The sequence below is a fragment of the Triturus cristatus genome, chromosome 6 (assembly GCF_964204655.1).
Source record: "Triturus cristatus chromosome 6, aTriCri1.1, whole genome shotgun sequence".
In the NCBI taxonomy this organism is placed as follows: Eukaryota; Metazoa; Chordata; class Amphibia; order Caudata; family Salamandridae; genus Triturus; species Triturus cristatus.
In genome coordinates this window covers 880,058,585-880,071,815 of record NC_140589.1, presented here as the reverse complement: position 1 = coordinate 880,071,815, position 13,231 = coordinate 880,058,585, and the positions used below count along the sequence as shown (strand labels likewise).

General features: G+C 42.0%; 1 protein-coding gene across 1 annotated transcript in view; it reads left to right on the top strand.

Moving 5' to 3' along the window:
* The window catches only part of LOC146818002 (uncharacterized), a 138,113-nt gene that overhangs the window by 23,253 nt on the left and 101,629 nt on the right, over window positions 1–13,231 (top strand). The window contains exon 2 of the mRNA XM_085611477.1: window positions 2,620–2,746. Coding sequence (XP_085467603.1) covers window positions 2,620–2,746 — 127 coding nt within the window. The remainder of the gene's footprint in view (window positions 1–2,619; window positions 2,747–13,231) is intronic.

Sequence of the window (13,231 nt, the reverse complement as noted above, 5' to 3'; positions counted from 1 at the left end):
TCCCTCCTGGTTATTACGAGTGAGTTCTACTCATTACCTTCCAAGCCCCTACTTCACCTTCCTTCGCTTTCTCTTTCTTCAGGAGCCTGGACACGCGAATTTGCAAGCAGCGTTTTTTTTAACCCTTGACTCTTATCAGGACTCCACCTCTACTCCTCTACTCCTCTATCCTTAATTTATTCTGTCTGTCCCTCTTGGTCTACTGGGCATACGGAGCCCTCTATAATTGTCCTTTTATCCCCAGCACTGCAATTGAACTAATGTAACCTGGTCCTGATGATGGCCTAAGACTTTTGCAGGCCGAAACGCCGTCGACTCCCACACTGGAACTCTTGGTGCCCCTACCCATGGATACCCTATACATTTAATTTGATTTCTCTTGTCATTTATTGTCGTGGTATCCTGAACATGTAAATCGTGGTTTTTATCTCACTTGCTGTTGCGCCCATCATTCTCACTGTTTATACCATGTCATGTGTCACTTGCGCCGTCACTACACTTCACGAGCACTTGTGCACAGTATTTTGTTGGTTACATGCCATTGAATGTAACGCAGTGCTACTGACCCATGTGCTTGAACATATGAAGTTAATATGTCCAACATGTCTATTACATGAAATATATTCTACATTTGAATGAAATGTATCCCTGGTTTCTTTCCTTTATGGATTAAATCCTGTATAATTGACTGTGTCATTACACATATATGTATACTTGTCCCTTGAAACGATACCCTTGAGACATTGTTGTTTGTTACAGATTATTGCCCTTGTCTCTTTAGGGTTTATGGGCTGCTTCCTGTAGTCTGTTACTGCTCATATTAATAACAGCATTAACCCATCTCTAACAATGTCATTCTCACATTACTGACATCCCTCTCACACTCCTCGCATGCTAGCTGTCATAAATTACTGAAAACACCCTCACATCCCTCTCAGACCAGACCTGAAGTTTCACACTCCTGTCATCAATCTCACCCCCTCGCTGTAGCAGTCACACACTACTAGTAGCATTCTTACACCTCTCCAAGACTAGCAGTCACTATAGCCGGCACTCATAGATTAGCAGCCTCACAGTACTACGGCCACTCACACACCCCTCACACATCAGCAATCTCATAGTAGAGATTGCATTCTAACACCTTGTGCACTAATATCAAACACTAACGACAATACTCATAACTATTAGTTACACTAGAGATGGCACTTTTACACCCACAAAATAGTAGACGCATTAAATTGACAGCAGTCACAAACGAGCAATCTCAATCTAATGATGAGCATCTTCATCAAGTAGTAGTCTTACACTGTAGACAGCATTGCCACTCTCCTCATAGTCTAGTAGGCCCCACTATCAAAGGCCTCTCTTACACCCCAGAATACTAGTCTCAGGCTACTGACCGCCCTATCATCTCTAACAAACTATCAGTAAGGCACTACAGACAGCCCTCTCATGCCCCTTACAGACTAGCAACTACGCACTATGGAAGCAGTCACACAGTGCATGAACTACCAGTCTCACACCACTGACTGCAACCTCACACTTCCAGTCTCATACTACCAGCAGCACGTGTACACTCCTCGCAGTGTAGCAACTCACACAGACAATTTGACACCACCTCTGGGGGGCTAGGTGGCACTTAAGTAATCCAGCAGGGCATTTTATAACCTTATAATCTGCCTCCAAGGACTGTTTTGTGCCTTACCTATCCTGTTGGAGTTACTGAACTGTATTGGAACAACAGAACTGTAGTAATTGGCTCTGTTGGATTCATACATGAAAGATCACAAGTATGCATTGGAGCAAAATTATGTATTCACGATATGTAATTAATTGATTGATGAGATATATGCTAAGAATTACTTCACAGAATGATTACTTTTTGCTCACTTGAAATTATTTAACATAAATTAATGGTTTAATATGTATACAACAGGTCTGTTATTGCCTTATTTCGGCAGTTGTAAACAACTATTGTTATGGTCAAACTATTTGTCATAACAATAAGAGAATAATTTGATGGTTGATTTAAATTTTTGGAACATTCGTTGATTCCTAAAAACGTGACATAGTTGTTGTGGTGGTATGTCTACGGTTACTTTGACAACAGCACAATTCCATCCCTCACTGATTAGCAGTCACACAAAACTGGAAACCCTCTTACCGACCAAGAGGTTCTCCTTATAACTGAAAGTGTCTATTCATTTTTTGGTAAGTTTTTGATGGGTGAATGAGTGAATGCAAGAATGAACCAATGGGTAGACAAATAGATTCATGACTGCAAAAATGAATGACTGTACACAAATGAGTGATTGAGTGCATAGATGGTAGATTCATGACTGCATATCTGAAAGCATCTAGGCACCTTCTGTTATAAGCCAGACCGGTTGACTTTTTCAGTGGTGCGGCAGCTTTCTCACAATCGGGTTTTGCGAAACCATGATAAAACAAGCATTGACAAGCCAAGAAGTTTTAAGGCCATCAACACCAGACCTAGTGCTTGTTTGTACATTGATTACTTAACACATTGTGTTGTTTAACAGTTAAAGTCCGTTGTCACTGCTGCATCATCAGGACTTAGGAATGATCATGTATAATATATCCAGTTTGTTTTCTCAGGTGCCAGTAACATTCCGTGATGTCACTGCCGGTTTCTCTGAAGAGGAATGGAACCTTTTACATGTGTGGCAGAAGGAGCTTTACAAGAATGTGATGAATGAAATTCACCAAGCTATGGTTTTTCTAGGTACAGTTACACTTTAAGCATTTGATGTATAATCTTTGCCTCATGCATTCATATTTCATCCACATATGTAGAGTGCTGGCAAACCCACAACTCGATCATGCATTCCTCCTCACACAGTCATTATTGCTTAAACTTAGCAAGAAACCTGACATGGTGGTGACTTAAAAGCGTCTAGAGTTGTATCTGTCATGAATAATGGATTGAGGCCAGAATGATCAGAATTCATCCAAATGATTTGATTCCTTACATTAGTAATTTACGTTACAGAGAATCATGGTTTGCTTGTTGCATATGGTTTGTGGTGCATCTAGACCCAGATATAGGTATCCAGCTACCTTCCTTCTTTCTTATATTCTTGCTCTATTACTACTAAAAGAGGCCTTCTTTAAGAGGACCACCGACAGAGATTCCTCCTGTTTGTCTAACTGAAGCAGAAACGAGTGCTAAAGCCTGTACGTATATAAGGGAGAAGAGGGAATCATAAATACTGTGATGTGGAAAAATTGCTAGACGTATGAGTATTACTTAACCTCCACTATCATACTTCTCACACAGTAATTACTGTTGGCGGACATGCCAGAATAGAAAAAAGCAGCTAGCTTTGAGTTAGAAGAAGAAACACAAACATCTGGTAATATATGCACCAGCTGTAGATTCATCATAAGCCCAGTGATGTAGAATCAGTTAATCACTGCTTAAGAGTACTCAGCCGTAAAAATATATACGTTAGCCCACATTTCTGTCCTGCAAGTGAATCACATTGATATTGATTGATTTTATATTGCTATTTTCATAACTACCACGATGCAGCCATCCTGAGGATGGACTAACTCTAGATTGTCTTAATCACTTTCTGCTGAACTTCAGCATATGCCAAAGTAGTAGTCACCTTATCTATCTTCTAAGAATTTGCAAGGAAGCTTTAATCTCTTCCAGGCAGAACAAAATGCCACAAAACGATTCTCACAGTTGTATGTGTGTGCATGAAATCGGGTTACTGGTTGAGGGGGGTGAAACCCTACTCAAACAGTCACCACAATTCTTGTCAAGGTGAAACACAGGCAAACCCCAAATTAACCTGTGCTCAACCATCTGGTAGCTTGGCTACAAAGCAGTCAGACTTAACTTAGAGGCAATGTGTAAAGTATTTATGTAGTACTTAAAACAGTAATAAAGTGAAAACACAACACAAGAAAAATCCCACACCAATATAAGAAAATAGAATAAACTGCCATAAATTATTTGACACCAAAACAACAAAAAATCCAATTAGGAGAACCAGAGTTATACAATTTTTAGAGGTTTAGGTTAAAAATTGTGCTTCAAAGCACAAAGAGCCAACTATGGTTATCTGGTTGCGCTGGACCTGGACAAAGTCACATGTTCATGCTGAATGCTATGGAGCGCAGGCCGGATACGTAGGCCATGTTTAGCCTGATGAACAAAGTTCCTTAAAATCCTGGTTGCGGAGCATTCTGAGATCCTGCATTGAGGATGCGTTGTGCAGCGGCAGTTCGGATGAACTGCGGGCTGCAATGCGACGTCCTGCATCGAGGATCCGTTGCGCAGTGGCGATAAATGCAGGACTGCGATGTGAGGTTCTGCGTTGAGGATGCATTGCGCAGTGGCGGATCAGAGGAGTTGCAGTATCGAGGAGGCGTCACGCAGCAGTAGTTTCGAAGAGCTGTGGGCTCTTGTGTCGGGGTAGTGCTGCGGTGCTGCGGTTCTGATGCGTAGCTGCTCAGAGATGCATTGCGCTATGTCAGTTCTGTCCAAAAAACTAAAGCTGAGATGGCAGAGCACCTTCAGGCCCACTTCGGAGGGTCCAAGAGAAGGGTGGCACCACTTAGAGGGTAGGACTTACAGCAGGCAAAGTCCAGGTACAGGGTTCAAGGTGATTGGACCCTCTTCTGTTTAGGAGGCCAGCCAAATAGCCCTTGGAGTCACTCAGATTCAAGAAGTAGGTGCAGTCCTTTTCACTCAGGCAGTAAGGCAACATGGCAGTAGAGCACCAGGGCAACAGAGTAGCAGTCCTTCTTGCTGCAGAACACCGCAGCAGTCCTTTTGAGTCTCCCACAGATCCAGAGGTGTACTGAAGAGTTGGTTCTAAGAGTCCACTATGTATGCTTGGTACCAGGTTTGAAGTAGGAGAAGTTTCTAGAGGGTTTCACCCCCAGAGATGTTTGGAATTTCCTTCCTCCCTGCCCTGGCCCCAGGTTGCCTGGGGGCTCAAAAGACTTGTGTGAAACCCTTTGTGAGTGTGCTGAGGCAGAGCCTTTGTGATGTACAAATGTGGTAGGTGACAGCTCTGCCCCCTATCAAGTCAGAGATGGCCGAACCTGCCAACACCTATTCCCCCTTTGACTCACTGTCTGGGAGTAATACACAAAGGCCAACTGCCAGCTATACCTAGTTATGTGACCCAGGATCCAGACTGCAGACACCAAATAGTTAGGATACGAAAATTACAACTTTCTAAAAGTGGCATTTTCAGAATTGTAGCTTAAAATACGACTTTATCATTAACAAGGGTTTTAAATTACAATTATTTTAGACACCAAACTCAATATTCATACTTGCTCCCAAATAAATGGTATGACTTATTAAATGTAATAAGGTAACCCAATGTTATTTTATGGGAGCAGTCGGCCTTGCAAAACGAATTTAAGAGTTTTTCACTAACAGGACATTTAAAAGTTAAAACATTTGAAATACAATGCACCCTACTTTCTGGCCTTTGTAGGGCATACCATGGGGTGACATATATGTTTTCAAAAGTGCCAGTTTCGAACTGCACACACAGGCTGCATTAGCAGGCCTGACACATTTTTAAAAGGCTACTTAGGAGGGTGGCATGATGAGTGTTGCCAGCCCACTAGTAGCATTTAATTTGCAGACCCTGGGTACTTGTAGTACCACGTTACTATAGGCTTACAAGTATATTAAAGGTGCCAATTGGGTGTAAGGCAGTTTTATCATGTTTAAAGAGGACAGCACAAGCACTTTAGCCCTGGTTAGCAGTGGTAAAGTGCTCAAAGTCCTAAAAGCTAACAGAAACTGGTTCCAAGCATAGGAGGGTGACAGCAAAATTTCCGGGGTGACCCTGCAGAGAGGGCCAAGTCCAACACTGTGTGTAAGGGTGTATGTGGTATTTGCAATGCGGAACCTAGCCGAAGGGGGTGGAGCACTGTACAGGGTCAAAGACCAAGATATACCAAGGGTTATTTTATGGTATAGCTATTTTCTAAAGCACAGAGGACTTGATACCGCAACATTATGTTGTATTCTTTACAGATATGTGTCTCCATCTGTTTCCTAAATTAAAACAAAATTATTTACATGGATGTTGTTCCGAGTCCTGGGTGCACAGATGGAGAGGGTATGTAACTCTGTTTTCTTCCTTCTTGCCCTTCTTTATTTCCAGTCTGATGGAATCCTGATTGCGGGTGTGCTGTGGGCCACCAGAGATACTGAGCTCGTCAGATATATAGGCAGGGGTATCGGTTGTGATGGTCTTGTAAGATGAGGTAAACACAAGGAGATGATGGACGGAGAGCTGAAACTTTTCAGACACTCATCCCCAGTCACAGATCTGGGTTGAATCCATCATCATTCTTTAGCTCACTTCCCGACCTCAGTTCTGACCCAGCTATATGCAAATCAGTCTTGACCCTGGGCCTCATGGGAACAGTCCAGCCCGAACTGCCAAGCCAGGTCATCCCTGAACCGGAAACAAACATCCTAGGATCGGTCTCTGGGTAACACCCTTCATCAGCCAGGCTAGCTTGAATCCAGTGGCAAAGTGAGCAAGGGACACACGTCTGGGCATACCCTGCCATTTTAGGGTGACCAAAGCAAACACAAGGAGATGATGGACGGAGAGCTGAAACGTTTCAGACACTCATCCCCACTCACAGATCTGGGTTGAATCCATCATCATTCTTTAGCTCACTTCGCCACCTCAGTTTAGGCCCAGCTATATGCAAATTAGTCTTGACCCAGTGCCTCATGGGAACAGTCCAGCCCGAACTGCCAAGCTAGGTCTTTCCTGACCTGGAAACAGGCACCCTGGGACCGGTTTCTGGGTAACACCCTTCATCAGCCAGGCTAGCTTGAACCAAGTGGCAAAGTGAGAAAGCATTGTAAGATGATACAGCTGGTATTGAGCATGATATGGCAACTAATGTTAGCCAGAGAAGTTCTATTAGAATGGGGTGATGTAGTCCTATATCTTCAGGTCCCTGCTGAGGTGTGCTACAACATGTAGAAAGTTCATAAGAAAGGCCATTATGGAATTTGTGAGGCCATGGAGAAAAGCATTGCCACCGTCCAGAGAGTATGCTTTCTGGGAGGAGCTGTTTCACTTTCTTTTTGTAGGGTACTAGACTGTCTTGTTCTTTTGACAGTGTGTACTTTGAGGGTGATGTCAGTCTCCATATTGTATCCAAATGAAATACCATTGAATGGTAGTTAGTGTACGAATCTCTAAGTTCATGTCTTATAGGCTAGGTTTGGCGTAGTTCTTGCTTGTTTTTCTTCACGTATACCAGGAATTCTGTTTCAGTGGGATTAAGCTTCTGTTAGGTCCTAGAAATCTAGGTCTGGATGAGATGCAAACTATGTTTGAGGATTTTGAAATATATTTCTAATATAAAGGAAATCTTTCAGATTGTAGATAATGCTAGCAGACTTTCAAATGGTCAGGCAACGCCTGAGGGGAAGAGGAATTCTAAAACAAAAATGGAGCTTGGACAAACAACCCCTTTGTGAAAAAGGACCCAGTTGCTCAACTTCCCCATCTGAAAAGACGTTTATATATTTGTACCTGCAAATTTGTACCTGCAGATGAGAGCACTCGAGCCAAAATCTCCTAGAAGTCTGGTGCAATTGATGTCTCTGGGCTAATTACAGTCCATCTGATACAATTTAGAACAGATAATAGTTAAGAATTGCATACACAACACTACATGTGTCTCAGATGAATTACATTGTTTAAAAATGTTTGCAATAAACCCAGATCGGTAGTGAATTCTTCCAGCACTACAAGCATAATTATTTTCTGAAGAGTTTTCATCTTGAATTGAAAGGTCCTCACGGTCCACCCTCCTTAAATCCATCTCTGAAAGGAAATCATCCGACACTTTCAGGAACAGAAATAGCCTCTCCCTACAAAGGAAAGGTAGCAGTATAATAATTTTCTTTTACAGCAAACAAAAGATTTCACCCTGAACGCCCGCCTCAATCAGCAGTTTCCTGCACGTTCGATACAGTTCCCATTAGCAGCAGAAAACAAAAAGGAACAAGCATTGGCAAAGCCAATAAGTATCACCTACGTGAGAAATGTTGACTTTGCCAATATCTTTTAGCCGTGTTGTACAGTAGTGTGGCTGCTGTTCAGCATGGCTAAAAATTAGTGTTATGGCAAAGAGGAGAGTGCTGCAGAGGAGAGTGGACTGAAGTAGCATGGAGTGGTGTAGAGTGGAGTGGAGAGGCGTAGAGTAGAGTGACTTAGAGTGGAGTGGAGTGCTGTGGAGTGACGTGGAGTAGAGTAGAGTGGGGTGGAGTAAAGTGGCATGGAGTAGAGGAGAGTGGCATTGATTGAAGCGGCGTAGAGTGGTATGGAGTGCAGTGGCGTGAAGTAGATAGAGTGGCATTGATTGGAGTGGAGATGGCATAGAGTGGAGGGACAGAGTAGAGTGGTGTAAATTATAGTGGCATAGAGTTTCATTGTGTGGGCGTGGAGTGGTGTAGAGTAGAGCTGCGCAGAGTAGAATGGTATAGAGTGAAATGGCATAGAGTAGAGTAGCGTAGATTGACATGGAGTGGTGTGGCACAGACTGGAGTAGAACGGCTTGAAGTAGAGTGGTGTGGCATAGAGTAGGTGGGAGTAGAGTAGACTGACATATAGTGGAGTTGCTTGAAATGGAGTAGATTCCCATAAAGTGGCATTGAGTGATGTGGAGTAGCCTAGAGTGGATTGAAGTGGTGTGAAGTGGCATAGTTTAGATGGGAGTAGAGTGGAGTGACATATAGTAGGTTGGAGTGTTGTAAAGTGGAGTACAGTAGACTACTATAGTAGTTGGTGTAAGCAACTAAAGCATCATTAGAGACAGCAGATAAATAAGAAGCTGTATGCCTGTGTTTAATGTAGGAAAGCACATTGCATTTTCAGGAATAATACCAAAACACTTTTAAAAAAAAATAGTGCATTGCAAAAAGATGAGGAAGAACGCATGTACTTGGTCCATGCTCCAGGGAGGACCTAACACAATAACGAAAGGGAATCCTACGAGAGCTAAGCAATCGAAAGATTGCAAATGAGAGTGGCAACGAAAACAGCTAATGGTATGCTCTCAGCGAGTTGTAAGTCCACTGAACTGTAAACAGTATGTCACATAGCAGAGCTCATGCACTGTGTAGGCATGACTTAAAAATCAGTCTTTGATTCCACAAATGGTGCAGCTCCTGTTTTTTAATGAAAGTGAAATTAGTGGAAGTGCTTTTTAGGTCTCGCCTGAGCTAGCGCATGCGCTAGCTCAAGCGAGACCTTTAGTAAGGGCTCCAGAAAATGCTACCGCTGTGGCCTACAGCTTGCGTGCATGTGCGCGGGCGCGTGCTTCCGTCATAGCTCATTAAGTGCATCGCACGCGGGCACCCTTCCAGCCCGCGATCGCTTTCACTTTGACGGCCGTAACATTAATATCCAGGGTAAAGCCTGTTACACAGCAACGTGACTCTATGAGCCAGGACGTAATGGAGATTTTCACCACGGGTGCAAGACTTTCACCCAACCCAATCCGCCAAGTGGTAGATGGCAAACAACATGCTAATATTGCAAGAACTGGGACGATTGCAAAATCGATGTCAAGATCCTTCCCGAACTTGAACTCTCCGCTCTCAGGGGTAATTTGTTGAAAGACGCCCAAAAATACAATACTTTGATTCTTGTCCTTCTTGTCGCCAATGTAAGGTAAGTGAGAGTTCCTCAATAATGGCACGGGAACAATTGTAGGAGTGACGACAATATTTTAATGTGTACAGAAGATAACATATATCAGAGTATGTCTATGTCCCGATCAATCCAAGGAACTGATCCTGACTGAACATTCCTGGCTCCCTTCATTCTACCCATACATATCCTCCCCGTACATTCCAGCTTACGCTCACACCATACTAACGTATACATTTCCAATGACAATGCATCCTTTAATAATAACGTGTAACAGAATCTACCTCAACCAGAGCTACGAAATCCTTTGTCCTGGCTGGTCATCACACCTACAAGGCAACACTTGGATATGAAAAAAGGAGATTCTGAAAACAAATTGGGGATATTTTCCCCGTTGACTTACATTGAAATAGAACCAATTTATATCTAGAGCCTACGTAGATAGGTAGGGTGGCAACTCTGCCCACCTACATTTTCAATAATTTAGATTTATGGCCACATTGAACAAAGCCTGGCACAGGTACATATAACTTGAAGCAGGTACATATAGAAATCTTAATTCACATTTGACTGAGTATACAGAGTAGGTGGCCAGGTAAATGGGTTAGAGCATCCCTTGACAGATTTAGCGAAGTCCCAACTGATACACTCTGAATGGGGAGGGTGAACTCTATGACATCACTAGCAGCACTATAACAAGGCACAGCACGACAGCGAGGGAGGTACACCAGTAGCCATCAGAGAGACACAAGATTCAAGACATCTTGCTTCTTTAAGCATTCAAACTAAAGGGCTATGAACCCTACTCTCCACAACAGGACACGCAACGCTCACAACAATCATTGAGTCCGATCAAGTCCCTTAACACCTCTCTCACTCTCTCTCTCTCTCTCTCTCTCTCTCTCTCTCTCTCTACACACACCTCTCTCTCTCTCTCTCTCTCTCTCTCTCTCTACACACCTCTCTCTCTACACACCTCTCTCTCTACACACCCCTCTCTCTCTCTCTCTACACACCTCTCTCTCGCTCTCTCTACGCACCTCTCTCTACCTCGAAGTGGCAGCCGGAGCCTGATAGCACTGCTTGTCCTTAAAAAAAAAAAAAAGCATTGGCATAGCCAATAGATCTCGCCTTTGGGGCCTTATAAATGTTTAACCATGCAACAGTTAATGTTGTTGCACCAAGGATATTGTGCTGCATAACTAAATACTTATAAGGTCCCAAAAGTGAGACCTATTGGCTATGCCAATGCTTGTTAATTGTGATCAACAGCACAAAAAGCTCTTCATGTCACTCACAGTATAAATACTCCCAGCACTCCATTGTTGGCATTCATATAAGAGCAAAATTCAATTGGTGTCTTGGAAAAAAGGTTTTATAGAATCAATTTCATATAAATTAATGATTTTTCTCCAAAATTGCCTATAATATTTTTGATAATGGAACGCTATAGAAAAAAAATCCAATAGCTCTAAGCAATTCTCCTGCCTTCAGAATGTCAAAGTTCAAGCCCAAAATTAATAAAATAGCATTATAAACGCACCAGGAGTTGCAGTTAATTTGGGTCTGTATAGAGCCTGTGTACCAACCCAGCACATTTTATGCCCAGTGTATTTTGAATAAGCACTCTTCCTCAAGGCAGGGTAGCATTATTCTCAATGATTTGTGTAATAATAATTATAAACAGAATTTTTATGGAACTCAGTCAGCATCACAATTCTTGAAAAAATGTTCAACATTCAGTCTCTCTGGAATCTAATCTAACTTGGAAATGACTAACCATTTAAGATATGAGATTCCATGAGGAAATATAGGTCATTTCAGTAACACAGGCCACCTGGAATTTTGACTTACAACTGGGCTCTGGTAGGAGGATTCAACTTCCACGGGTCCACCAATGGCATATTGGTTTGTTTTCCTTTTTACAGTGCCAAAAAAAGAGCATAACCTAAAAAGCATCTGTAAAAATCAATAAAACATAATATAACCACGTAGCCAAAGACTCCAAGTCAAAGTAAAGATATGAATCTTGTTGGACTATGATCTGTACAACACTTGTACACATACAAACGTAAAGCAGTGTGAGTGGAAATTCAATTATTTAGATTTATCTTTCCATATGAACAAAACAATGCCAATGTAAACATCACAAATGTGTACAATAACGTTGTACATACATTAACAACAATAAAAGAACTTAAAAAAATACACTAACAAAACTGTAACAGATTAAAAACAATATTGTTATGTTAGTATAGATATACTGGTATTAGTAGAGGGTAAACCTACCTCGAGGCAATGGAGTGTTGAACAGGGTGCATGCACCTGGATAGTTACAATTATTACGGTAATGGCAAGGGTAGAGTGTTGGGTCAGGTGTCATTCTTCCTGAAGATGTGTATATTCAGTTTTTCTCTGAATTGTAGGAAAGTTGATGCTGATCTAATGTTAAAAACAAGACATTGATTCAAATCTTCATAGAGGTATTACAAAATAGGGCGACAGAAATAAAGACCGTACCAGACTGTGATTTCAAAAGATATTCCAAATCAAATGTAGCAGTGAGTAATGCGTCTTAAGTAAAGAAGGATCTCAGATATTATTTTTCTGCATTACATTATACAATGAACGTATGAGCATAGTATGAATACGCCAGAGAATTTTTATTCTTAATCTATTGTATGTCATCAATAAACAACATATCAAATGCATTCTCCTTCAGCTGACTGTTCAGTGTTGTCAACATCTGACCATTTAAAATTGCCTGTGAATCAAAATGAACATTTCTGTCTTAAGAACAAAACTTGTTTAACTTTTGCATGAGTCCATTTGTCCTACTGCAGCCAATGAGTGGTTAACTTGTCCAGTTAATGAGGCTAGAAAGTTTATAGAGGCCTTCTCATTTAATAAGGCCAGAGAACACAAGCCCAGTTTGAGATGTAGTGCCTAAACTTCTCCCACTACAGACACAATTTGATCAGTCTTCAGTACATGTCCTGCAAAGATTTTAAAGTCTGGAAACATGCATTGGCATGGTCTCACCTATGCAAGAGCTATTGGGTTTGCCAATGTGTTCAGCATGTCTAACAATCAGTGATGTTGAGGAGAGTGGGATGGATTGGGATGTCGTAGAGCGAAGTAAATGTCGTACAGCAGAATGGCATAGAGTGTAGTAGAGTGGCTTAGAATTAAGTGAAGTGTCGTAAAGTGGAGTGGAGCAGAGTGGAGTGCTTTAAAGTGGAATAGAGTGTTGTGGAGTGAATAGCATGGAGTGAAGTAAAGTGTCATAGACTGGAATAGAGTTGAGTTTTGTAAAGAGAATAGAGTTTCATAGAATGGAGTAGAGTGGAGAGGCATAAAGTGGTGAATAGTGAATTGGCGCAGACTGGAAGGGTGTAGGGTGGCACAGAGTGGAGTAGAGTGTCACAGAGTACAGTGGCATAAAGTGGAGTACAGTGTCATGGAGTGGAGGAAAGTGGAGTGGTGTAGAGTGAAGTAGTGTAGAGTGCTTCATTTGTGCCTTCCTAATTGTGACA